Consider the following 27,353-nt stretch of genomic DNA (forward strand, 5'->3'; position numbering starts at 1 on the left):
TTCTGAGGTCTTCCCTTTTGTCTCCCTTCCTGCTCCTCTGTCTCCTTCCCACCTAAATGTAGCACCTGTTTGCAAGGAATGCATGACCAGGCAATTCAACCTTTTGATGGTCCAATTTCAGCATCCCCAAGTTTTTTCCCCATCCAGCCTGCCAACGACAACAACAGCTTGATTCTGACCTTTCTGAACATCAGTGGTGCTTAGTCTGAGCCTTGGATTCAGCCCCTCATTTGTAGGGCTGAAGATTGCAACTCAGTTTAGGAGCCTTCATCAGCATCAGTGGTGGGCCACCCTCTGACAGGCAGCCATCTTTCTGATAGTAAAGAAAATGGGAATTTTTAGTGCCAGGGAATAAATAAAGAAGAAACTGTGATCTATAGACTGAGAGCTTAAAATAATACATATTATTGAAACCTTTGCCAATGTGCCAGGAAGAACATGGGCATGCATCCAAAACAGAACAGGCTTTGGGGCTTAGACATCCAAGAAAAGGAATAAAATCTGTGGATGTGGCCGGGCTCACCTCCCTTCCTTTGGGACAGTGGGCCACTTCTCATGCCCAGGGCTTTGGGGGTTGGATTTTTAATTTGTTCACATTCCTTTTGACTCATTGGCTTGGCCAATAAAGGAAAGATAAAGTTATCTGAAATCTCTCTGCCCTTGAAACATAATTCCTCATCGCCTTTTTATCGGATCTTATCGTTCTTTCCACACCCAGCTCTTTTGCACATCATAATCAAATTCCTCATGCTATAGATTCATGAGTACTCCATGCTTTTTACCTCCAGCCCCTAAGTATTAAGTGCCTTCATGGGAGTTATTTCTTCTCTATTCCAGGCAGCAAGTTTAATGCAGAACCCTCAAGTTCAACAGCTGTAAGTATTTGGAGGTGGCTTCACCTTCGTATTTGGGGGGCTCCATAGTCATCCGAGAGAGTGAGAACTTTAAGGAGGTTTCCAGAGATGGCTCTGAACTCCTCTGTTTTGGTAGTTCTCAATCAAAATTACCTCCCTATGTGTGGTGGGGCTTACTTGGGGTACACCCCGCTCTCCCCAGGCACAGTTTGTGAAAAATGCCGAACCGTGTTTTGTCCAATAGCAAATTGCTTACCATCTCAGCCAGGAGAGAGGGAAGAGATGGATGCAAAGAATGTGGATCTCAAAATGTTACAAAATGAACACCAAAAATTAGTTTTACATATAAGTGGGAAAAAATAAAATATGTCAGCTAGAACAACAAAACAGAACAAAAACTAATTAAAAAAAGAGAAGAAAAGAAGGCATAAATAACCATTTCTGTAAATTATTTCTTGTCTATTTTAGCATGTCAGGAATGATGACAAATGCCATTGGGGGTCCTGCTGCTGGGGTTGGAGGCCTAACTGATCTGTCCAGCCTTATCCAAGCGTAAGTGCCACATTCTAGGGAATTCTTTTTCAGTGTTTTTTTTTCTTCCTTTTTAACCCTTACCTTCCACCTTAGAATCAATACTGTATATTGGTTATAAGACAGAAGAGAGGTAAGGGCTTGGCAATGGGCTTAAGTGACTTGCCCAGGGTCACAGAGCTAGAATGTGTCTGAGGTTAGATTTGAACCCAGGACTGCCTGTTTCTAGGCCTGGCTTTCAATCCACTGAGCTACCCAGCTGTCTCCCCTTTTCAGTGTTTTATGAGAAACTTTAGCCCAGCTTGCTTGTAAATTAAAGCTCCAAAGTAATTTTTCTTAGTAGTATGGTTTGTATATTCAGCAAAGTCCTAGTTAATGTATACAACGAATCTCATGAAGGTGGTCCATATATTCAAATTCATACTATTCAAAGTTAAACTTTTTACTAAATATGCTAATTGATTCCAGTCCAGTGAAGTATGCAGTACATACTTGAATGATTTGGCTACTTCAGGGGACTCATTATTTGTACTCATTTGGGCTTAGTTGTAGTTGAAACAGGACCAAAATAAGAAACATAGACCTGAGAGTCCCAGTTCTGCTCCTTGCTAGTTGTGGGGCCTTGGGTCAGTCTGTTTACCTCCTTCAATTTCAGTTTCCCCATAAGCAAAATGGGGACAAGAATCACTTGCACTTCCTGCCTCAGAAGATCAACTGATATATTGTATGTAAAGAACAATGTCAATGTCACCTATTATTATATTATCTTTACTTCTGGAACTAGTGTCACCTTACAGTCTGCACTGCCCATCTAGGTGGTCAAGTAGTTAGAGAGCTAGGCTGGAGTCTGGAAGACCCAAGTCCAAATTCAGCCTTAGGCATTTATTTAGGCAAGGTTTTTTTTAATTTTAAATTAATTATTTTTTTATTACTTTAGGCAAGTCACTTGACCTCTGCCTGCCTCAGTTTCCACATCTGTAAAGTGAAGATTATAGTAGGATCTACCTAATAAGAGCACCTACTTCTTAAGAGTTGCTGTGATGATAAAATGAGATGTTTGTAAAATGCTTTCTATACTTTTAAAGCACTGGGTATTATTAAAAGCACTACTATTTTATTGTTATTTAAATTATTATTTAAAACACTATTATTATTTATTATCTTTCACTTCCTTAAAAGTTAACAAAGCTAAAAAGCAGTTTGCACTTTAGAATTTCTTTTTTGAATATATCAGAGAGATGATTGGACAGCGAGACAAAAAAATCCGAATTCTCTGCTGAGCTGTCTCTAAAGTTGGGAACTCTGTGGATTAGTGTGTTTCTGACAAGATAGTAAACTATTTTTGGATGCATTATTTTATTTCATAGCATCTTTGTAAGGCTGACTGAGAGGCGAGTGAAACAGCCAGCCGATCAATTTTACTCATGGAGAAATTGGGGCACGGGTTGGTGAAGTAGCATTTGGAGGGAATCCAGGAGAGCTCTAGAACCCAGATCTAAGTTCTTGTGCCTTAGAGATGATGATGCTTGTCCCTCTTTGGTCCTCTTCTTAAGTAAGGATGTCCCTATCTTTCTCCCTCTCTCTTTCTCCAGAGCATTCTAAAGATCTGTCTGCTTTAGGATATAAATGAATAAATAAAAAAGAAGTTCTACTAATCAAGAATGAGCCATTTCCTCTGGAGGCGTCCTAGCCATACACTCCAGATTTCTTCCAGTTTTACAATCTTCTTAATTTAATGGAAGTAAATCTTCCCAGATTGGACTCTAATTTCTGCGGACACGGACTCCGCCTGAAACATAGGGGTTTAAATCTTACAGAATTAAAGTAATCACGTTGGGAAATTTCAGCTCCAAGATACTTATGGAGGAGGGAAGTCATTAACATTATGCTAGACTAGAAAAGCCAATTTGCCGAAGGTGGGACGTTAGCGGAGCCTTGCAGGGAGCCAGGAGAGCCAGAAGGAGTTCCAGGCAGGGGGACAGCCAGTGCAGGGTCCCAGGGTGTTCTTGGGGCCCGTGGAGCGGGGGAAGGGGTTCTGGTAGCCTCTGCTACGTCCCCTGCCTCGTCTCCCTTTGCTCCAGTACGCTCACTGCCTTCTGTCTGTTTGCTGCAGGGGACAGCAGTTTGCTCAGCAGATACAGCAGCAGAATCCCGAGCTCATCGAGCAGCTGAGGAATCACGTCCGGAGTCGCTCGTTCAGCAGCAGCACCGAAGAGCACTCCTGACTGGATGGGAGGCGCGTCTCCTCCGACGAGAATGTGAATGGTTTCCTAGGCCTGACGTGTTTACCGTAGTTAATGGGGGGAGGAGGGGGGAGAGAGAGAAGAAGAAAGGACACCATTTTAACTGCTGCTTGGAAGGAAGTGAGGGGCAAAGCCTTGGTGTGTTTCTTCAGGATACATCTGTACCCCGCACGGACTTGAACCTGTCATCGTCGGTAGAGCGGTCCCTGTCAATGAATATTCCATAGCCTCGTTAACTAAGACACCCACATAGCCGTTGACCAGATTTTATTTTCAGTCTCTGCCCCGTGTATTAGTGTTGTGTCCGGCCTCGCAGCCTAGAGCTCTTTGGCTCAGAATCCCTTTAAGAGAGTTGTTAGGAAAGGTCGAGGAAAGGGTTTGAAGTGCGCCATATTCCCTTTGCTCTGTCCCAAGAGGAACGTATCTGTACCCGAGTAGCATGGAGTCGGGGCTAGCACAGCTCATCCCCCCAGGAGAGCGGGGGTGGGGTGGGGGGTGGAGGCATTGGTCACCCCTGAGAGTCAGACTCCAGTGACCAGTGTCAGCGCTAGCGCTGCTCTTGAGAATGGGCGAGAAGAAAACCGGGCGCTGGGAAAGCAAAGCTTGGGGAAATGGAAAGTAATTTGGGGGGAATGCGAAGTTAGGGAGAAGGAGAGGAGTTCAGGGATGGGGTGCCTGGATTTTCTAGCACCAGACCCATAGTGTGGGGCTGATAGTACTTGCATGGCCAGCTGTGTCCTTTATAAAGATGCACACTCCTGCCTAGAGAGACGCCAATGTGCATAGTGAAATACGCTTAGAAGTCTTTTGTGGCGACCCTTACGCCAGTCACGTGACCGTATCCTTTCGCACAGCTTTACCGCTGGAAACCTCAATGTGAGGAAAAACCAAGAACTAAATTGAGGTCAGTCCCTACATTAGGTTCAGTCAATCAATGGCTCGGACGCGAAGGCTCTCTGCATTTCATTACGTTCTAATCAATAAAACACCAGATTCTGGATCTTGGCAGTTTGATGATGGCCACTGTGACTAGCACTGCTCCTACGATCATCTCCTTCCTTTTGTTCGACACACCAGGGCACACCAGCCTTCTGTCGAATACAAAACTTAACCGTGCCCTGTGGGAACACTACAAGGGTCCCGCCCCACATGGCGTCCTCCAATCAGAAGAGGAAAGGCCAGGGGCTGGGGTATGGGGGAAGTCCGCTAACGCAGCGGACGAGACTGCGCTTGAATCCCAGTTTAGCAGCCGATTTGTGTGTAACCCGCAGGCGAGGCCATGAGACAGCGTGTCTGGCCTGCCTCATCCCCCATCTCTGCTGGAGGTGAAGATCACACCCAGCTATGCCTTGTCATCCTTGTCCTTTAGAGAGCCTTCGAAGAGGGTCCATGCCATGTGCCCGACACTTCCGGTTCTTTCTACTTTTCCTGGGTCCCACTTTAGCCTGGTTCATGCGCTTCCCCTTCGCTCTCCCTCCTTTTCCGGCCCCACGTGATCTGTTTCCCCTTCACTCTATCTGTTTCCCCTTCGCTCTCGCTCCTTTTCCGGCCCCACGTGATCTGTTTTCCCCTTCACTCTTTCTCCTTTTCCAGCCCGACGTGATCTGTTTCCCCTTCGCTCTCGCTCCTTTTCCAGCCCCTCGTTAGCTGACTGATGCCGCTTCTTCCTTGTCCCTGAAGTAGATCCACTAGAGTGCTAGTCCGTGCAGGGGTCTCCTGAAGCCTGAGAGGGCACTTCTTTTTCCTTTCTTTTTCTATCCTTCTGTCAATGCCGGTGGTTTCTCACTTCTGTCTCTCAGCTCCTTTCGGACTCTCCCAGTCACCCAACTTTGCCACCCAACCACTCCTCAGTTGTGACAATCAGCTTTTCGAGGTAACTGACACAGTAGTCATCACAAGGTTCATTTCTTTCATCGGCTCACTCCCCCGTCCTTTCTTGGGGCTCTGGGGTCAAGGCAAGGCTTTTCTTTCTTTCAGCTTGAAATGTATCAAGCACCTGTTGGGTGCTAAGACGCCAGGAGCCCTTTAGCCTCTCCCATCCAGTTCAGCTCGGGGTGATCACTGTCGTTCCCTCGGGCCTCTCTGCACAGCTGCTTGGTCCTCCCCATTGCTTTCTTTGCTCCGCTCATCCCTCTCTGCGAGGCTAGACCTTCTGCAGGTGAAACACAATAGTCTAAGAGTGCTTCACGAAGCGGGCAGATGGATATACCCACAGCCCTCTCCGGCAGGGAAGAGGAGAGTGGGAATGGGAAGGCCAGGATGGCCCAACTGGTCGAGGTGGGCCCCAACGCATTATGATGTGGGGGACCCCAACAAGTCCTTGGGGCTCAGTGGCTCCAAGCATGTGTCCCCAACCGATACCTGTTGTGGGCTCGAGGCCAGACTCTGTCCTCCAGGCGTGCTCCCCCTTGTAGGGACTGGCCTCTTGCAGAAGTCAATTTGATTTTAACCATCCTTGCGAAGATTAGCTCTTGACATCAGATCTACCCATGCTGGTCCTCGAGTACATTAAAAATTATTTTGAAACGGTAATTTCTCTCTTCTCTAGGGCTTGCGGTCAAACCGTGCTGTTCTGTATTTAAGGGGTTTCCATGGACCACCTTGGTTTGGTGTTAAATACAAGGCATTTGACTAACGGAACTATTTCTACTTCCTGCTTTGAGTCCTCCTGGATTTCTGAAGATCTTTCCTAAGATTTTTCATCTTAAAGAAAAACTCCATACCTTCGGTCTTGGTCTTGGAATCAATACTGGGTATTGGCTCCAAGGCAGAAGAGTGGTAGGAGCTAGGCAATGGGGGTCAAGTGACTTTCCGAGGTCACATTTGAACCCGGGACCTCTTGTCGCTAGCCCTGGCTCTCAATCCACTGAGCTACCCAGCTGCCCCCTATAAATCATAATCTTAAGCTTGTCTGCCCCTTGGGAATTGTGACTCATCTGGGCATTTGACTGTACAAAAGCACTTGCTTGTCTCTCTATTATCAGGTTAGAGGGTTGGGCGTCATCTTCTGTATGAATCTGAGGAATCTCCATTATTGATTTACAGGGTGACATGACTGGAGCCATTTCTTCTGAAATAGCCCTTGGAGTTTTCCCATTTCTGTATGTCTAGATGAGGCTCAGTTCTGATCAAGTTATAGTATTGTTTATGCAATTTGATAATATTTGATGCCCCTCCATTCCCCCCAGCTTTTTCTGGCGAGGCAGAGTGTGTGTGTGTGTCCAGATTGTGATATCGCTGTTGTAGGGGCTTCTGGGAGTCCTAGGCTGAACTTTCTCTACTGATGCAGTAGACTGAAAAAGGTTTTCAACTTCATGAAGATTTCTTTAGTTCTGGCTGTATTGAGATGATGTATGCACTCTCTGACTTAGGTGACAATGTTCAATTCATGTACCATGTAGCAAAGAATGAATTTCATACCTATCTTTTACAGTCTGTGTGTAATTCAAATACTCATCTTTTCTAACTAATGGCATTATCTAACGTTACAGGGTTACACTAAAGTGAAAGCATATACTGTGCAAGGGTCCAATTACTTGTATATTAAAAGAAGACGCTTTATAATCCTGAAACCAAACAATGTAGCAATTCCCAAGTGGCCACCACACATTAAATGCTTTTCCATTTGAATCTGGGAAAAAACAGAAGGGTTCTTTATGAGGAAATGTATGATGAAAAACTAACATACCAATTATACTGGCTACATGGTTTTGCTGTCATTTAACTCATCTTAATCATGGAGGAGGAAGAAGAAAAAGACACTTTATAATTTTAACTAATTGCACTTTATTTTACACTGAGGACATTTCATATGGATTATTCCAATTAAAATGGCAAACCATGTTCTGAAATCACTTTCATTTTAGGCTAACAACAGTTTGTCATGTAATTAATAAATACTTATGCATTAAAACAAATGAATGTTTATTTAAATTATTTTTCACCCACACACTTAAATTGCGTGTATAGTTTTTTATTATCTCAGCTTACCAAAATAGAATTGCTTTGTACCTCAGAGTTTATGAGCTTTTATTTTGCTGACACTGTTCAAACAGCTTTATTATTATTTCACCAGGAAGCTTCGTAACACTGTATTTGCAGCCGTTTCTTTGGCTGCATGACAGTGATAAGCAAGTTTGGTGATTAACTATAATGAAGGGCCAATTTATCATGAGAAAATAAATACAAGAGGCATTTAGACCTCAAGTCCAAGAGATGTCAACATTAGAACGTTGAAAATCTTCATGGCGAGAGTGGTAGATTTTCATTTGCAGCCAAATCAAGCCACTTCTTGGCTTTGAGAGATGGGAAAACTCCATCGACTACTTTATTTGGTAAAAAGAAGCCTAAGTTATCACACAGTTATAACAAGGCCCAATTGTGGGAGTAATAACTGTTGGAACTTGACCAATTCTGACCATGCTGCTATGACTAATATAAAACCGCTAATGTCAGAGGATAAACAAGAAAGCTTCATGTGTTCTAAACGTACAATTTCTAAGCCCATCGGACAAGCACTTCTACATCTGGGCAGTAAATAGCACAGGTAAGGTGGGGGAGCCTGGCCTCAGTCATTCTAAACGTTGTCCTTGAGAATCTGTCTGCTCTGAAAAGCTGGGAGTCCCTGGGGGGTTGGGGAAAGGGGAGAGGAAGGAGCAGGCTAAATAGAACAGTTATGAATTCTTTATATAAGCCTCAATAGTTAGAATCCCATAAACTCTCTGAGTGAAGACATTCTATTATGTAGGTTGCCACCTAGAGTTGAATGAAGAATGACAGCTGCATTGTTAGGGAGTCTAACAGAGACCTCATCATTTTCAGGTGTTAGCCTCGGACCAAGGAAGGGATCTGGTGCCTCCCTACAATGAATCTAGAAGAGGTAATACTGCAGAAAATACGGATGTGAAGAAATATAATTTATTGTCTTAGAGAAAATAAAATCCGGAGATCTCCCTTTAAAATACAGCATGTTTAGAATATCCAAAGTCTATTACTGTCTCAAGGAAGAAATTTAAATAATGATATAATTGTTAGTGATACGCTTATGACCCTAACATAAGCGAATGGGTAAACATTTTTAACATTCAGATGAGAAAAAAAATCCAAGACAAACAACTAGCTTTCTACTTGAATAGTTGACGACACCACGCAGACTTGGGCAATATCATCGTACTCGTATGTTCTCTTCAGGAATGTGTCTGTTAGTCTTAAGCCAGAGACACTCTGGTGGGAGAAAGGAAAAAAAGACAGCAGTTTTCATTAATTGGTCAAAGGCATAAAATTAATGACTGAATTAATAAGAACAAAACTTGGCATAAGCAGATATCAAAATCTAGATTACACTTTGAAGGTGAATGTTACGTCTACAGTTTTGACATTTCTAAAAAGAGAGGTCACATACTTGCAGTCCCTGCACAGAAGAAAGCAGCGTAAGTGCAAGATAAAGAGATGAACTTGGGTTTAGCTTTCCAAGTTGTCTTCCTGAAACTCCACACCAGTGGATGGAATTTGTATTGCACATTTCCAAAACCAAGTCCATGGTCCTTTCACTGCTAGAGAGATGAGAAAAATAGGAATAAATCTAGTTCCTTTCAAAACGCTTAGAGTAACATATTTCTTCAGTTTAAATTTGCGTGCTTTTTAACTTAGGTCTACTACATTTACTCCTTAAAAATATAAAGGAAAACACATTGCAGAAGTAAAAGGCAATTCACTGATTATGATGAATATTGCTGTCTGGCTTTGGGGCACTAGTTTGTGAAGGGAATAATCTCATAAAAGGAGGACATCTTTCAATCCTCTTGTCTTCCTTCCACATCTTTTTTCCTCTTTTCTTGAGAAATAAATGGCCTTTACCTTCACCTTTTTCCTGATTCTGAGATTTAAAATAGCATTTATAGTCATCTGTATGTCTGGATGCTGGACTTTCTAGTTTTAATTCCAGCACTGAGCCCGTGGTGCTAGCTGTCTCTTGTTCAAAGCGTTCTTGTTCTGAGAGGCATTCAGGATTCTTGCCTACTCCTGCTCCTTTCTAGCGTTTCTGTTTCTATTGAAGGCTCCTCGTCAGGAACAAAAAAGGCAGTCTGGGTCTGCTCCAAAAGCCATTTTGACGTTTAATCCGATTCTTGGCCTAGGATGTGCAGTGATAAGGCTCAAATACAAGCAGATATATGGACGTGGCCCAGAAAAGGAAGGCTTGTCGGTTCAGATCATGTTCAGGTTGCCCTGACGTTTCCTTCTAACTGGTGTCATGATGTACTCTGTGGACTAGGCAGAAAGACACCACCATTTTGACCTGTGGAGAAACTGAGGAACATAAAGGATAATCGACTTGCCCAAGCTTGCACAGCTCATTAATGATGTAGAAATTGGGCCGTGCTTTTTTATGTAGGTCGGCTCTTTGCCATTTATGAGAGAATACCATGTTCTCAGCTAATGAGATTCAACATTATTCCATAAAACGCAGGCGCTATCTGCCTGATCATACTTCAAAGGACAGAAACATTGTCCAAATACAAAAGGTATCATGAAGAGAAAGAAGCCAGAACGTGGACATTACCTGCAGTTTGTTATTTTACAAGTAATGTGGAAAGGTTCTTCCAGATTCACAGTATCCGGGATTGCCTCTAAAGACAACCTCACATCGCCATAGCCTGGGGCCTGAAGGAAAGAAGGGAAAAATGCCCCAGAAGTGTTAGCTCATCACAAGGAAAGTGCCAATGCACATAAGGACACAGACCGGGTGCCACGGCGTTCACATCCCAGGGGGCTCTCCTAGTGGGTGGAAGTTCTAGACGTTTATTCCTCTCCTCTTGGTCCCTCCTCTCTCTCTCGTGGCTTAGCTATGTTAATTATGGCAAAAGGGACCCAGAAGCGACTTGTTCATGCTACAATTATTCTATGGTCAAATAGTTAGGAAAAACCTGTTAGAAAGCTTGGATCTAGGCTGGAAGTGGAGGTGGAGGTGGCGTTACACTTCAGGAACCCTCTCAGAAGTGTTATTGCTTCCATGGGCTCAATAAACACACCATGAAGAAGAAACTATTATTTTTACCACCTTGAAATAACAATGGGGGGTGGGGGGTGGGGAATCACAACTTTTCATGGATATATTAGCAATGACTATGGAAGTATCCAGACAGCAGAATGACTTGAAAGAATGTGCAATAAAAAAAGATGTGATAGCTAATGTCAATTATCTTAATTTTTAAATTTACTTTTACATTTTAAATGGCATATTTTGTCTTTACATCACCTTTATTTCCAAATAGATCTTTTCCTCTCCTACAGTCATTCATCCTTTTGGAATACAGAATTTTAAAAAAGAACAGAAAAAGAAAAAAAGTGGTTCCATCAACAAAATTTGATAATGTATGCACTGTTCCACACCCATAGTTTCCCACTCCTCCAAAGAAAGGAAACATAACATAACAAACTCCTAGAAGTTTGATAGCTTAGCAAATTATTCTTTCCTTTTTGAAAAAAAATGGCTATTTAAATTATGCATCTTTTTCTTCCTGAAATTTCTATTCCAACATGAAAAGGGAGTAACTATTTTGCTCTGGCAGTTTAGAACAAGCTCCAAGAGATTATTCTTTTGGAAAGTCTTAATGATCTGAGGGGGACAGACCTAGTCGGTGGTCTTCATCCTTCAAGCAGAAGCCACAGAAAACAGAAAAGTTCTAATTTTGACATTTACTTGATTCATTAACATAAGAACTCAAACCTGTTTAATAACTTGTTCAACATATTTGCTTCATAAAATATGAAGTTATTTGTTACTTAAAGAGTTGTGAGATGATCAGTCTTGTCTATGGTCCTCTAATCATATGCCTTTCTCTTAATTATTTACTGATGGGACAATTTATTTAATAAAGGGAAAGTCTGACACAAAAAAGAAAAGTTCTCACCATTCTCTGCAATTGGCTGGTCTGCAATCTTCCTCTTTCACCAAGGTTTGTTTTCCACACTATATCTAATTTTCCAATTACTGTTACCCCCTTAATAATTCCAGCTTTTTCTGCAAATTCTTGCTTGGGCTTTAGGCAATATAAGTACTGGCGTGTATCCATTGGTTGCAAATATGTCCTTGAGCCAAATGTGGACATACTGAGGGAGGAAAAGAATTGACAAAAATCTTTAGCATCTTTAAATAATGCCTTTCCCTTCAAGCCAGACTATGGCTAGATGTTCTTTATAAATAACATGACATATGGATTATTGACTTAAAATATTTGAAGGGCTCTCCTATTTTCTTTGGCGAATACTTCATGGCTAGTAATCAAAAAGGCTGTCTTCAGCTTCTTGACGGACGTTCACCAGGAGGGCCTAGTTTACTTTACCTTCAGTCCCTCCACGTTGACTATTCTCACTTTTTGGTCATCTTTGCCAATTTGCTGGACTCCTGGTAAAAACTCAGAATTGCTTTGCCTGGCATTTCTATTAGTATTACTGCTGCTCACTTGATTATATTAATTATTTTTCTTAAGGCTTGTTTCATATGGACTTTTTTGTAATACCTTCAACTGACATTTTATAGTAAGCCAGCAGGCCTGGGCTCTCTAAATAATTAGCAGCAGCCTGGGGGGGGGGGAGGGGTAACTGCTTAGGCTCACTGACTTGCAGGCTCCTGTAAGACCATGACAAGAATTGCTAACATGCTTATTTCACAGGTTGTTCTGAAGGTCAAATGCCAAAATGCATGTAAAAGTATTTAGAGAGATCTAGGAGGTATACAATGCAATGAACTGCTATCTGTTATTTTTATTATTCCTATCTAGTTCCCTTTCCCTCTCATCTTAAATAAATCCTATTCTTGAGTACACAGACCACTCATTCCAATTACATGAATTGTACTCATGTATGGAATATAAACCATGTTCTCAGTACAGTTGTTGTTTTTTAACCCTTACCTTCTGCCTTAAAATTAATACTGTGCATTGGTTCCATGGCAGAAGAATGGTAAGGGCTAGGTAATGGCAGTCACATGATCTGTCCAGGGTCACATAGCTAGGAAGTGTCTGAGGCCAAATTTGAACCCAGGACTTCCCTTCTCTGAGCCTGGCTCTCAATATACTGAGCGACCTAGAGGCTCTCAAGCTGCCCATGAGTAAGTTCAACTCAACCTGTATGTCTCAGTTGCATTCTTTTAAAAATAGGATTAATACCAACCTTTTAACCATCAATGGTTTTGTGAAGAATGAAATATACATGTATATATAAATTTACAATATGAATTAAGGTTTGCTTATGTTTTATGAAATGTGTATATTATGTAATAATATAATACTAATTATATGTGTATGTATATGTGTGCCCAAAACATATATTTTTAAGTGCTTTGAAAAATTACAAGTGCTCTATTATTGTTTGATAATTCGGCACTTAAAAGCACAAGAATCACTAATAAAAATATTGGTTCTAAAATTAAAGTAAAAAAAAGAAAACAATGGTAAGCGAGTAAATGTCAGTATAGACAGATGCACATGAAAACCAAGACCACTGGAGACACCTTATCTGTACTCACCCTTCACCAGCTTGTTTCACAGTGTTTAGTTCTACTACATTGTACATCATAGACGGTTCCAATGAAACCTTCTCCATAAACATGGGTGAGGTTGTAATGTTTTGAATTTGGGCTTCAAGAAACACTTCATCTGTCTAAAGAAATGGGAAAAAGGCCACCAAAGCACAATGGCATTTTAAATATTTAGAACAACTGCAGTATCTTAATTGTTTGAAGAAAAAAATTAACCACAAATGTGATTAGTTCATGCCTGCAAATCAAAGTTACTGTAATTAATGCAAGAAAAGAAATCTTCATCCCAATATAATTATCAGGAGCAAAAGTGTTAGTCACTGATGTCTTATCAAACAATGGATAGGGGAATAACTCTAATAGGTTTCACACTTGAAATTCTAAAATTAATCAGAATTTCACTGCAATGGCCTAATCTTTCAGTAAGATAAGAATTTTAGGGTTTGTGCATTAATCAGAGATATATTTTTGCACGAGCATACTTTTAATATCTTAATTTCTTTGAACTAGTAGATATTATAGTCAAAAATAATAGAGACTATTATTGTACATCATATTCACTTCATTTCCAAATGTCTTCCTGATATAGGGGAGTGATCATTAACATTATATTGAATCTGCATAAGTAATCTTACTGGGACTGTGCAGTATACAAAGTTCCTTCAGCATAGAGACTGAACTATCTGCTAATTTTCTTTGATTCATTAGGGTACTGCTTCTCAAAATGAGAATCTTATATTCTTGGAGTGTTCAGTCTAGTAATTTCTAAGGTTATTTTCTAATGATATAGGTTTAGTAAACATTATAAAATGTGAAAAAAAAAGTCAGAGGAACTATGTCAATCATGTAAAAAAATGACTTGTCTTTTCCATCTTTCATTTACTAAGAAGTTAGCATGAAGCAAAGTTTTAAAGTAACGCAGATTTGGCACTTATGGGCATTTGCATTACAAAAAGCAACACAAACGGAAATCAACTTGGAAAAATGTAACTACAGAGCCACAATCTAATTATTAAAACTTATAAATATCTACTAAGAACACAGGTTTTTGTAGCACATTGTTATTTTTTTCCCCAAAACAGAATAGCAATGTGCTATGGTAATTATAAGTGACATATTATTTGATGGTTCCATTTTGTTAGTATTTCCCCAGAAGGTAGGTAAATACCATTTCCCATCAATCCATTGCTTTTAAAAATCACCATAGACCCAAACTTCAAGTTAATTTTAAAGGCATAAATTGTCAGCATAAATTTAGGAAGAGCTAGGTAGGTAGGAGAAGAAAAATAAGCAGCATAATGGAAAACCAAATTAGTTGGAATAATAAACACAAAACAATTTAAAATTAAACAAAAACTAGGGCCATATTTAATGCTAGGACAATTGGTGCTGGCATTAAGTTCCGAAAGGCACAAGGGATATACTAATTCTTTAGCATATTATATATGTATATATAATAAAAATGCTACATATTTTAAATAGCTAACTAGAAATATATTCTTTACCTATTATTGTTAAAGATCCAATTTTATCTGCTCTTGTTTAAAATTTATACAATAATATGCATACATTCAAACAGATTACTACTCTCTCCTGTTCAGAGTACAACTGTTGAAATTGTTTAGAGTAGTGAAGATGGATGGCTTATTAGATCAAGACAACTGAAACCCCATGTCTTAAAAAAAAGGATAATGTACTTTTTAAAAAATAAAGGCTAAATGAGAAACAATGGTTCAAGGTGTAACTGTTTTAATACAATAATTTAACATTTGAGTTGATTTATTCCTTAACCTAGAAGAGGCCTAGTATTAATAAAAAAAATTTCCCCAGCTAAATGAAAAAATCATAGCAATATATTCACAACCAGCTTTGTTTTTCCACTATGCTTTAGAAACAGATGTTAACAGGCAGAGAGTCAATTAGTAGACAGGAAGAAAAGCATACAAATTTGTAATAAATTAAATAAAATTACCACAGAACTGAGGTCACTCTAATGGAAAAATAAAAAAAAGAAACATTAGAAAAATTAGAGTTAAATGTTAAAGAAAAAGAAGGACAACTAACTTTCAAATAAAATGCATGACTGCATTTTGGTGGTACTTTCTAATCAAGACAGCATTAGTAAACAAGAGGGTAAACAGAAAGAGACACAAAGAAATACGATAATCATTCTTCTATAAAGGTACAGCTTATGAAAGTTAAATGCCAATGGTATAGTAGGGACATCTCTATGGGGAGAATTGCTGTGGGATCAGATCCCATTATGTCACTCTTTGGTAGGTTTTACTGATTTGAATAGTGTGGGAGGTGTTGCAGAGGTATTAAGAACCAAAATTTTGGTAAAATGTTTCCCCTCAGATTTAATGTGAGAAAATGCTAAAACTGACACAGACTAATTTGATGAAAAAAGAACTAATAGAACAACTTGAACTTATATTGTGAACTTTGGGGAGAATTCAAAGGCCTTCAAAGATGGCATCACATTTGCCACTTAGAACTGCAGACTCTTTAGCATCAGAGATGTTTCTAGGAACTGATCTCACTAGTTTTCATCTCTGAATCTATTTGATTTTTTATGACCTTCTTTGACTTCGAAACCTCTCATAACAATGATGTTTCCTTCCATATTTATGTATCACCAATATGTCACAGTTTGAAGCTCATTTGTTCTTTGTCTGCTTTTTGCAGGGACAGCAGTCCCTATCTGGTGTAGGGTTCTTTCATAACCTACAGACTATTGCTAGATTGTTCCTGAGGCTTCTCTTTCCGCTGTCTATTAACTTGAGCTAATATAATACATAATTATTGGGGGCATCTAAGTGGCAATAGAGAGCCAACCCTAGAGATGGGAAGTCCTGGGTTCAAATTATAGTGTCGGACCATTCCACGCTGTGTGACTTTGGGCAAGTCACTTAATCTGATTGCCCAATCCTTACTCTTCTTTTAAGAGTTCATACTAGGAAAGAAAGTAAGGGTCTAAAAAACAAAAATAAAACATACACATATATAAAACTGTTGGGAAAAAAGGTCTAAAGCCCCCAAACAAAAGAACAAATATATATATATACACGTATGTATATATAGAAAGTTGTGTGTGGGAACTTGTAGACCATTCATTAGCTAAATATAAACATAAGGATAACGGGGTGCCCTTGGGCCAGGATTTCAGCAGAGCAATTACAGGCTAGGGGTGAGGGAGACGCGGGAGAAAGGCACGCACTCAACAACACTGGCAGTAACGTGATAGTTTTCATGACACCAAGGGCTGTCTAGCCAGTGTCGGCTATTGAGTGGATATCATTGACTGGATGCTGAATACCTAAGTCAAAACCAAATACCAGAAAAATGACTGAGTTGTTTGCCACCAGGTTTAGGTAGTGCTTTCTAAAGAAATATGTATGTTTAAGAACGTAAAGGGTTTGAAAGGCAACGTGGCATGATGAATAGAGAACTGGCCTCAATGAGGAAGACTTAGGCTTCATATAACCCTGGGCAAGTCATTAACCCTTCAAAGTCCCAGGCAACTCTAATGAGCAAGTCACAAGGCAGGTATCAATCTCTACTGGTACAGTTTCCTCCTTGGGAAGGTCCTACTCTAATGAGAGCCCAGGTCTGCTTAAAAACATTTTTCATTACAAAATTTACAAATGAGAACCTGTCAGGAAACTTTAGAATAAGAATTATATGTATAAATTATTTCTGAACATATTATGTTCATAGGATTATAAAGTTAGAGCCAGAAAGTTAGGTATCATCTAGTTCAACACCTCATTTGATCAATGGGGAAAATGAGTGTCAGAGGGTTATGGGAAGTACCCAAGGTCCTGGAAGGAAATCAAGAATCAGTCAGGATTCAAAAACTTTTCAAACTCTTAAGGAAAACCTCAGTGATCTAACAATTTCTTTTGAAGATGGAAACTATACTGAGTGCTATACATGCTATCACCTCAAAACATTCTCATAGCCAAATCTTTGTATTCATAAAAAAATGCAAATATTCATACACTCTTAAAAAAGGCTTTCCTACTCATCCATAAGATGAAGAAATCGCACGAAATGCCACTGGAGGGTCATTTCAGCTCTGAATAGATTTTTCTATGATCCTTGGACTGCTATAATAACTCTATTCATTAAGATATTTCCCCTTCATGCTATCTGTCTGAATCCTCTAATAGAAGAGAGACTGAGTGAAGAGAGGCCAGAAAGTGAAGAAGAGAGAAGGGAGAGAAAGTGACAAAGACAGAGGGAGAAAGAAGAAGAGATAAGAGAAAAAGGAGAGGAAGGAGAAGAGACGGGAGATAAAAGAGAGGAGAGAAACGTGACAGAGAGAGAAGAGATAGACAGTGGTAGAGTGATAAACGCATTTTAAGTTTAATGAGCCTGAATGGTTGGTTATAGGACATGATTACTTCATGGTATATGATTAATAAGAAGAATGCTGGGGTCACAATTCAGCAAGAAGAAATAACAAATAAATGATATCAATTGTATTTCAAACCTCTCCTAAACTCTGCAATCTAGCTAAGCTGGTCTGTTCACTGTTCTCTGAACATGTTATATATATATATATATATATATATTCCCACCTTAGTGATCGTCCTCATATTATTGTCCTTATTTGAAATGGCCTCTTCCCTCTTCTCATCTGTTTTATGTTTCTTATGAGGCCAGATAAATTCTTACTTTTTTTTTTCTGATTGGATTCCTTTAGAGTTGAAAACTTCCCTGGGGCCATAAAGCCCAAATTTTCAAGAAAAGTCTGATTTTATGAAAAGAAAGTATACTTTTAATGAAGCTTTGTAAAACATATATTTTGTCAAACTACTTGTTCTGATTTTCTGTTCACAAAATATGGTCACCATATTGTTATATCTCTACTGTCATGCTGTATTCAATAAATATTTGTTGATTATGTTCAAAAAGTTATCGCAAATTTTTTTGGTCAGGTACTGGAATAGTAGGTAGCTATTTTAAAATTCAAAATGCAGGGATTCTGTAAGGTAGCCACTATAGTGATTTATTATTATTATTTATTAGTTATATATATAATATATAATATATTATTATTATTTATTATTATTATACTCATCATGTCAAAAATCTCCCCACTGGTAACTGGAACTTCTTGAGATTTGAGACTAAATATATGGGAATAGTAGCATAAGAAATAAGAAATTGAGAAATGAATTAATGGAGTCCAATGAGGGAACAAAGACACTCTTCTACAGATTCTACTGCCAGTTTTGACAAGTCATCAATCCTAAAAGCAGCTCTTCTCTTTCCTTCATGACCAATCTTCAAGAACAGGTTTAACTTAAACCTGGCAATCCTGAAACTTTTCAGTTCAAACTCCCACTCCTATTTCAGTGTTCTGTCTGCCAGTATGTATGAGAAGTCTATGTGGTAAAGCAGTGTCTAGTTCATTTTTAGAGTTTACAGAAGTGTTTACTAGGTTCTTATTAACAGTTAGTAGATATTAATTCTATCATAAGTAATAGCTAAGGAGAATTATAGGAAAGGCATTTCATAGAAAGGAAATAAAGCAACATCCACAATGAAAGTTGCACATATCATATTGCAATAGCCCTCCAACATTTCTTTAAGTTAAAAAATGGGGGAAATAATTGATTAGAAGCTTAATATTTAGTTTATATTATCTACTGATTAAACTGTTAACTCATTTTTCACAAGCATAGTCAGATTAGTAGTTTTTTGGAGATGAGGGAAAAGGAAACCTATGGATTAAAAAAAAATAAAACAAGATCTTAATATTTAATTGAAAAAAATCTCATTAAATACCAAAAACCTTGAGGAAGAAATCCAGTACTTACCTCTGCATTATAGAACTTGGTTTTCACATCCAATGGTTTAAGAACCTGATTGAATAAAGCACATAATTTAGGTAGAGATTTTGTTTTTTCTGTACTTCAAAGAATGCTGTTATGGTATAGAGTTTAATTATGAATTTCTAGGCATAAAATGTTTTAGAAACTTCAAAATTTAAATAAATAATGCTCTCAAGATGATTGAAAAGAAAAACACAAAGTACATGCTGTTAGAAGGCCATCATTTCACCTCTCCATAGTGAAAAGGAATGTATATATTTGTCCAGATAATTTAGCAAAATAATTGCAAATATCTTAACTAGTGAGTTACATACAATATGTTAAACTCAACTGTCTTGGATTATTCTTTATGCTATATTCTGTAGCATCTACACTTGTCATGACTACTCAATCAAGAATATGCTTTTTGTGGAAAATTTTGTTAGTTTCATTATAAAAACATTGCTCATCTTGTCCTGTTTTTATTCAGCTTAATTCAATCCCATTTTCTTTTCTGGCCTGAATATTTCTGAAAACTACCCACTTTGTTTTATACATTTTGGTATCCACAGCAGAGTAACAGGATCTAAGACGTGAAATAAACAAACAGTTGTATCTTATGGCTATGTAGCCTATTTTAATTAAATGCAATACCTGAAATTTGAAGAATTTCCTAAAGTACATCTTTTCTCCACTCTGAGTAGTGTAGCTGACTGCACACACCAAGCTGAAATAGAGAGAGATATTTGATATAGTCATTGTGAACTAGTTCCAACTGTGTGGTTCTCAATATCACTTTTAAAATGTATAAGATATGCATGAGGCTAGTAGTAGATCTAAGACTGAGCACACACACTTCCAAACATAGTTTCTTGTTGGACAATAATGGTTCAGAGAGCATAAATATTCTGCAAAAGTCTTACTTTAATACTCCTCCTACTATGGAGGTAATCTTGCATTCCTGAGGGGTTGTGGCACTGGAACAAATGTGCCACTGGGTATGACCAAGCTGGAAAGACTTGGTTTTGGAAAGAGTATGGTCTTGGCAACAGACTGTGTCTGCTACCTAACAACCAATCTGGTTAAACATAGCTCTGGTAAGGTATGTTAACTGAGAACCAGAGGGTTGGTTAGGTTGATCAAAACTGATAGAAACATGGAGGAACAGATCTCAATTATATTGCTAGAGCAATTGCGAACCTTTTTTCAGAAAACAAGATGGAAATATACATTAAGAGCTGTAAAGCTGTTCATACTCATTGACCAAGGGATCCCATTATTAGGATTTGGCCCTAAGGACATTATTGATAGAGTAAAAAGCTGTGTATGTATGAAAATATTCACAGAAATTTTGTTTGTAAAGACAAATAATTGGAAAAAATGCAATGCATGGGAAAAATGGCTGAAGAGATTGTGATACCTAAATGTAATGGATTGTATTATGTTATTAGAAATGATGACTATTGGAAATATAATGAAATAAGGGAACTATATGAAGAGATGAAAAGATAATGAGAATAATACATACTATGATTACATTAAAAAACTCAAAATAAAGCGAAAAAAGTATCAAAGTAAAACAAATCCAAAGGGAACTCAAAAGCAGAGGCTATTTGCATTAGCACAATATAATTTCCCTATTTTTAAACAAACTATAAACAATGTCAAATTTGTGTTTTGTACATTTTTAAAAATTCATTTGTTAAAAATAATTTTTTGTAGGTGTTGATTGTTACTAAGCATTTAACAAAAAAATAGAAAAAAATAGGATAGATGCTGCAGACCTATCAAAATATAACCTCTACTACTCTTCACCTACAAGAGCCAACATCATAGAATGAAAGCAGCTTAGATGCCTGTCAAACTGTTCATTTTATAGAAGAAAAAAGGCAGGAATAGGTGAGTGACTTGCCTAAGGTAACAGAGCAAAGATCTCATATTCCAGCAATCAGGACTTTATTTTACACAATTTTTTGTTCAGTAAGATGAGATGTTATTCTTCATACCACCACTTCCTTAACTCATTCTTTAATCCTTTATTTTCAAGAGTAAGACATCAGCAAGTATGGCATTTGAAAAGTTAAGTATAAAAAAGACTCAGAAAATGCTTGTAATTCCCATGCTTTTGTTAAGAATTAAAACATTAAAAAGAATTCTGATAATGTGTAGTCATATTTTTAACCTAACTTCAAGGGCTAGAATTTTTAAAAAGATTAACCTTAATTGAAGTTAGACTTTTATCTGAGAGGAAGAAGAAATGTTTATTTACACACATGAATACAAGAGGCAAAGGTTACTGGGCTTTGTGGCTTTCAGAGTGCCTCAGTTTGGCTCCTCATTTGTTTTCACTGGTTAGTTTTATGTGTTTGGATCATACTTTAGTACGTGTATAATTTAAAGTAACAGCTATGCAATATTGATAATTGGCATTTTATACAAAATTTCAAAAGATCTGTATTAAGTGTTTCATAACATCTCTGGTTCAAATTTGTATTACCTGTAAAAAGAATTGAACATAACAGTGAATTAATTACAAAGCCAATAGGGTGAATGGTGATAGGCACTTCAGAAATATGTGGGAGGTTTTTGTTTCTCCAAAAGAGATGCTTGGAGGGGATAGTGGGATGCTCAGGGTCTTTTGGAAAGGTAGTTTTGGATAAAGCTCATGAAGCATCTACTGCACAATTTCTTATGTTCTTCAGGAATGATTTAAATGTTACTGTTTAAAATCCTGTGTTGGTTATGAGGCCAAATTATAGGATTCCTGAGGGCAGCAGTTGTTTGATTCTTATTTGCATCACTCATAAGATCTCACTTTCATAAATCAAGTATTTTATCTTGCTACAATTCAGATAATCTCTCTTTTTTTAGGATATCATTTTGTTTTAAAAAAATTGGGGGATGGAATATTTTATTTTTTTCCCAATTACATGTAAAAACAATTTTTGGCATTTGTTTTCTAACATTTTGAGTTTTAAATTCTTTCCCACTCCCAAATTCAGATAATCTCTTAGTTTTTAAATAGATTTATTACAAGTGACTACAAAAATTTATTTAGATATATATATAGAAAGCATTATAAACTGCCTATATAAGGTAAAAGTGTATATACACACATATTTAAAGGAGAGGGAAAGAGACAAAGAGATTGTGTTTAAAGGTTCCTTACATATGTGTTCCAATTTCTTTCACTTCATGGTGGATGACATCATCAATACAACAATCAGATTTAAGTTCCGCAACTGTAGCATTGGAAGCTGAAAGATTTAAACGTTGAGAACTTGTCTGGAGATCAGCCTTGAAAGAGGAGGAAAAACCTCAGAACAAAGTGTGCAATTTTAAAAGATTTTCAACTTCTAAAATTTATTCAGAACAGACCTTTTAAACAAGATGGCACTTTCAGACAATATAAAGTCAAAGAATAGTAAGGCACAGATGTCTTCATTATGGACTAGCTCTCTAAATTATTTTGAAGAAAAATCCTTTATTTGTAAACAAACTCACATTGCTATACTCAAAATATAATGGATAACTCTTTATCTCTTGGCATTCTGGAATGGTACACCGTCAAGTAGCAGATGATGATCTCTGACCTTGAAGAATTAACAATTGAGGGTGCCCCCACTAACTTCCCATTGAATTCAAGGAAGTTAATCCACCTTCCACAATTGAAATAAATACTTATTCCATTTTCTTTCATATTTTCCATAATTTCTACGGCTTTAATACATAAAATTTTGAACAAAAGATGTAAGTATTAGTCAAAGAGAGGAACCCAAGAGATGATTCCAATGAGTAATTATTAAATGAATCAGACACAAAAGTGCTGGACAACTTTAGAAAAGAGAGAAGAGAACTGGCAAAGACGGTCAGGGAGAGCTTTTGAGTTTTCGCTCAAAAGCTGAGTAGGATGTGGATGGTTGGAAGGGGCTGGGTAGAACATCAACAGAATTAAAGGAGAAAAGGCCTGGGTGTGTTTGGGGGACCTGGAGTTAGCCAATTGAGTTGAAGTAGAAGTATTACATTATGAAGGGAAATAGAGGGGAAAAATAAGGAAAGGAAATGATTGTAAGGCTCTAAATGTAATCTAACTATAAAGTAAACAAATTTGTATCAAAGGAAATCCTGATTTTATGTTCCTGATTTATTTATACTTAATCACTATATTGTGGTCTTTAGACATAATGAGAATTTTAAAGAACAACAGCAGTGGATATTTACAAAGGACCCTAAAATTTATATAATCCTGTCCATATGTATCTTATTTAATTTAAAACAAAAAGTAGTACTAGTTCTAAAACATGAATTAAATGTTTTAGAAACCTAATTCTAAACACAAAACTTCACAAACTTACTAAAATAATTGTTATCATTCAAATTAATCAATTTTAATACAAAGTATCAGTATTTTAAATCACTCACTGTATGTCTCCATCAGAGTGCATTTATTCCCACTGAGGTTTTCCTTGAATGGTCCTGGTATGGGTTCTTTTCATTTCTTTCTACTTTTTTTGCTCTAATTGTTTCATAAAAATCTTTCCAGATTTTTTTGCTGTTGTCATTACTCTCAGGCTTAACTGCATTATATTTCACTGCATTAATCTAGTGCAATTTAACTAACCTTGTTATTGGGTTTTTAGGTTGCAACTGGTAAAACTTTTTCTCATACTTTCATATAATACTGCTATGAAAATTTTGAACAGATTGCTTTTTTGTCCTTGACAATACTTTCAGGTTATCCCCTGGTCAAAGGACTTTTTTTTGGGTGGTGGTGGTAGTGGTAATATTTACTGGATATTGCCAGATTGCTTTATCAACTATGAAATGTAAATTATTGTGACTTTTAAACAGATCTGTGTATATTTTAATTGTCAAGTTTTTATTGTCACATTTGCTGTAAATACCATTTCCAATTTGTTGTTTTTTGTTGTTGTATGGAATTTTAAAAATGTGATCAAGCACATCTATTTTGCTCTTACTAATTTCCCAATGAATTCAAAGAAGTTGAGATAAGCACCTAATTCCATTTTCTTCCATATTTTCCATAGTTTTTAAAGGTCAAGTATTTTATCTAGCTGGAATTTACCAGCATAGGTGATAAAAGATGTAGGTTCAAAAAATTGAACCAAATTTCTGAGGTCATTTGTTAAATAATGAATCTTTCTTGAAGTTATTATTTTCTTAGCATTTATGACTCTCATCTTTAGCATACATTTTATTGGACGTCTAGTATATTCACACTACTCCACTGATCTATTCCTTTATTTTTCTGTTCTATGAAGGTGTGGATAATAACCATTTTGAAATAATATGCTTTTTAAGTCTGGGAAGCCATTACCTCTCCTGAGCTAGTGCAATTATTTACTTGCAGGCCCCTCACCCACCAAAACTATAATTTTTCTTAAAATAGTATTTTGTAAACATCTTTACTAATAGCCTTTGGTTCTCCAATGTCTATAGTATGAAATCTGAACTCTGTAGCATGTTATGCCTAATATTCTATAATATGGTTTCTAGGCTTCTTTTCAATTTTATTTTCCAGTACTCTAAAAAAGCCACCTTCAACCAAACTGGTTTATTTGATAAAGAACATACATTCTTTCTGTCAAAGGCAAGCAGCAAAGCTGACTGACTGGAGGCTAGGTCCTGATACATCTTGTCCCTTAAAGTATTTTCATATCTTAAGAAAACAAACAATTTTTCTTATATCTAATCTTTCTTTTCTTTTTAAAAAAAAAACATTACCTTATGTCTTAGAATCAATATTAATGTATTGGTTTTCAAGAAGAGTGTTAAGGGCTAGGCAATGGGGGTTAAATGACTTGCCCAGGGTCACACAGCTAGGAAGAAGCTGAGGTAACACGGGACCTCTCATCTCTAGGCCTGGTCAATCCTCTGAGCCCCCTAATGCCCCCACATTTAATATTTCTAAGGGCTACACAGGGTTACAGGCATTGCCTAGGGAGATCATGGGAATTGGCAGGTGGCAGCAAGGGAGTCCAATCTACTGCTAGGCCCTTTTAATATGCTACGGGTTACTTCAGAACTCTGGTTGTCTGTGAATAGCTCATTATCCAATTCCTAATCCAAGCTCTGTTTGCTGTGTGATCTGGGATAAGTCATAATGTGGATCTCTTTTTACAGTCTCAGTTTCTTCATCTGTAAAATGAGAGAGTTAGACTACTTGATCCCTATGGTTGCTTCTGCCTCTAATCTGTGACTACCATCATCTTCCTTCTGTGTTAGGATGACAGGGTTCCTCGGTTAGTGCTGCTTTAATAGGAAGGTTTCAAGAATGGGTTGTGGTGAGCTGCAGGTCTGGAATGGAAGATGGTTTAAAGATAACTAACTGGAGTTAATCCCTAAATTCCTGCCTGAGATGCAGCTTCTGAGGCTCAGCCAACAGAATAGGAGAGAAAGGAGAATTTTTAGCCATCGGAGGGATAGCCACAACTTTCTTTCCACTTTTCTGGAATATCTTCTTTCCTCTTATCTATTTACCTAAGTCTAATCTTTCCTTTAAAGCCCAGATTAAATCCTACTTCCAAATACCGAGATTCCTAGAACCACAAAGAAACCTTATAGATCATCTTGTCCCTTACTTTTCAGTGGAAAAACGAGGCGAGAGACCAATCCCTCTGCCCAAGGGAATTAGAGGCAACGCTGGCACTCAGACCCAGGTCTCCTGATCCCAATACTGCACATCTTCTACTCCAATAATATCCTCTAGAAGCTTCCTCTATTTTTTCTTTTAGGACTGATGTCATATTGAGATTTCTAAAGTATACTTACAACAAAGGAAACAAGTAACTGATGAGAAGACGGGAAAGTTTTTTTTACTCAAAAACATTCAGACAAAATGTTACTTACCTTTACCAATATGTCTTTTACAATCTGGTTGCTGTCATTGTGAACGCTGATATAACTGGAAAAAGTTTCTCCCAAAAATATATTTCTGTCCAAAGGAAAAACAGCATTTAGGAATTAAGCTACTTCAGCACAAATATAAATACATCATACTGAGGCATCTGGAAACCTGTACCTGGACAAGAGCGACAGCAATTCATGTACTGAGAGATGCTGGCTACAAAAAACACTATCCCTGCACCCATCCATGTCCTAAGGCCATTTGAAATGTTGAGTCAGTCTATGAAATCCTATCTAGTTGTCTTTTGCTGATGTACAAAGTGACCTGTCTCCTAAGCCACAATGGCAGTAGCTAAAATCAGATCCCTGCCATGTCCTGTGTCTAAAAGGGCCAGAGAAATGAAGTTTTATGTTTTTGAAATTATCTTATGCCTTCACTAAGTTACTGATCTTCAGGTAATCAGATACATTCCCCCCCCTTTTAAATTTGGAATATTTTTCCATGATTCCATGATTCATGTTCATGTCCCTTCTCCTCCCCCACCCCCAGTTCTTTCCTCCCCATCCCAAATCCAACAAGCAGTTCCACTGGCTTATACATGTATCATTGTTCAAAACCTATTTCTGTGTTATTCATATCTGCAGTAGAGGGATCTTTTAACATCAAAACCCCAATCATACCCCTATCATACTACGTGATCGCTCACATATTTTCCTAATGCATTTCTGCTCCCAGTTCTTTCTCTGATGTGGATAGTGTTCTTTCTCATAAATTCCTCTGAATTATCCTGGGTCATTGCATTGCAACTATTAGGAAAGTCTGTTACAATCAATTGTGCCATAACGTAGCAGTCTCTGTATTTGTTCTCCTGGTTCTGCTCCTTTTGCTCTGTACCAATTCCTAGAGTTCTTTCCAGTTCACGTGGAATTCCTCCACTTTATTATTCCTTTTAGCACAATAGTACTCCATCACCAACAGATACCATAATACCATAATTTGTTCAGCCATCCACCACTGAGGGAAACCCCCTCATTTTCCAATTTTTTTGCCACCACAAAGAGCACAGCTATACATATTTTTGTACAAGTCTTTTTCCTTATTGTCTCTTTGGGGTAAAAACCCAGCAGTGGTATGGCTGGATCAAAGGATAGGCATTCATTTAAAGCCCTTTGTGCATAGTTCCAAATTGCCCTCTGGAATAGTTGGATCGATTCACAATTCCACCAGCAGTGTATCATTGCACCAATTTTGCCACATCCCCTCCAACATTTATCACTTTCCTTTGCTGCCATATTGGCCATTCTGCTAGGTGTAAAGTGGTACCTCAGAGTTGTTTTAATTTGCATTTATCTAATCAGGAGGGATTTAGAACACTTTTTCATGTGTTTATTGGCAGTTTTTATTTCATTATATGAAATATGAAATAATGAAAAATTATATGAAAAATTGACCATTTGTCAATTGGGGAATGGCTTGAGTTTTTGTAAATTTGAC

At 37.8% G+C, this 27,353-nt stretch overlaps 2 protein-coding genes across 10 annotated transcripts in view; one reads left to right on the plus strand and one right to left on the minus strand.

The window, feature by feature from the left end:
• The window catches only part of SGTB (small glutamine rich tetratricopeptide repeat co-chaperone beta), a 79,707-nt gene extending 72,162 nt beyond the window's left edge, over nt 1-7,545 (plus strand). Inside the window, exons 9-12 of one of the 2 annotated variants that reach the window (XR_008917941.1) lie at nt 838-875; nt 1,323-1,406; nt 3,499-5,183; nt 5,222-7,545. Coding sequence is in view for 1 of the 2 variants with exons in the window: in XM_056824859.1 (XP_056680837.1) it covers nt 838-875; nt 1,323-1,406; nt 3,499-3,610 (234 nt within the window). In the remaining variant the exon portion in view is untranslated. The remainder of the gene's footprint in view (nt 1-837; nt 876-1,322; nt 1,407-3,498; nt 5,184-5,221) is intronic. The other variant, XM_056824859.1, reaches the window with a different exon arrangement.
• TRAPPC13 (trafficking protein particle complex subunit 13) overlaps nt 7,391-27,353 on the minus strand; it is a 36,293-nt gene continuing 16,330 nt past the window's right edge. For 3 of the 8 annotated variants that reach the window (XM_056824856.1, XM_001381402.5, XM_007486397.2), the window contains exons 4-13: nt 25,862-25,946; nt 22,161-22,288; nt 19,646-19,718; nt 18,998-19,042; nt 15,139-15,156; nt 13,155-13,288; nt 11,539-11,737; nt 10,188-10,288; nt 9,030-9,180; nt 7,391-8,851 (exon numbers count right to left, since the gene is read on the minus strand). In XM_056824856.1, coding sequence (XP_056680834.1) covers nt 8,744-8,851; nt 9,030-9,180; nt 10,188-10,288; nt 11,539-11,737; nt 13,155-13,288; nt 15,139-15,156; nt 18,998-19,042; nt 19,646-19,718; nt 22,161-22,288; nt 25,862-25,946 — 1,042 coding nt within the window. In that variant the 3' untranslated portion in view covers nt 7,391-8,743. The remainder of the gene's footprint in view (nt 8,852-9,029; nt 9,181-10,187; nt 10,289-11,538; nt 11,738-13,154; nt 13,289-15,138; nt 15,157-18,997; nt 19,043-19,645; nt 19,719-22,160; nt 22,289-25,861; nt 25,947-27,353) is intronic. The other 5 variants (XM_056824858.1, XM_007486396.3, XM_056824857.1 and 2 more) reach the window with 3 other exon arrangements.

The sequence above is a fragment of the Monodelphis domestica genome, chromosome 3 (assembly GCF_027887165.1).
Source record: "Monodelphis domestica isolate mMonDom1 chromosome 3, mMonDom1.pri, whole genome shotgun sequence".
In the NCBI taxonomy this organism is placed as follows: domain Eukaryota; kingdom Metazoa; phylum Chordata; class Mammalia; order Didelphimorphia; family Didelphidae; genus Monodelphis; species Monodelphis domestica.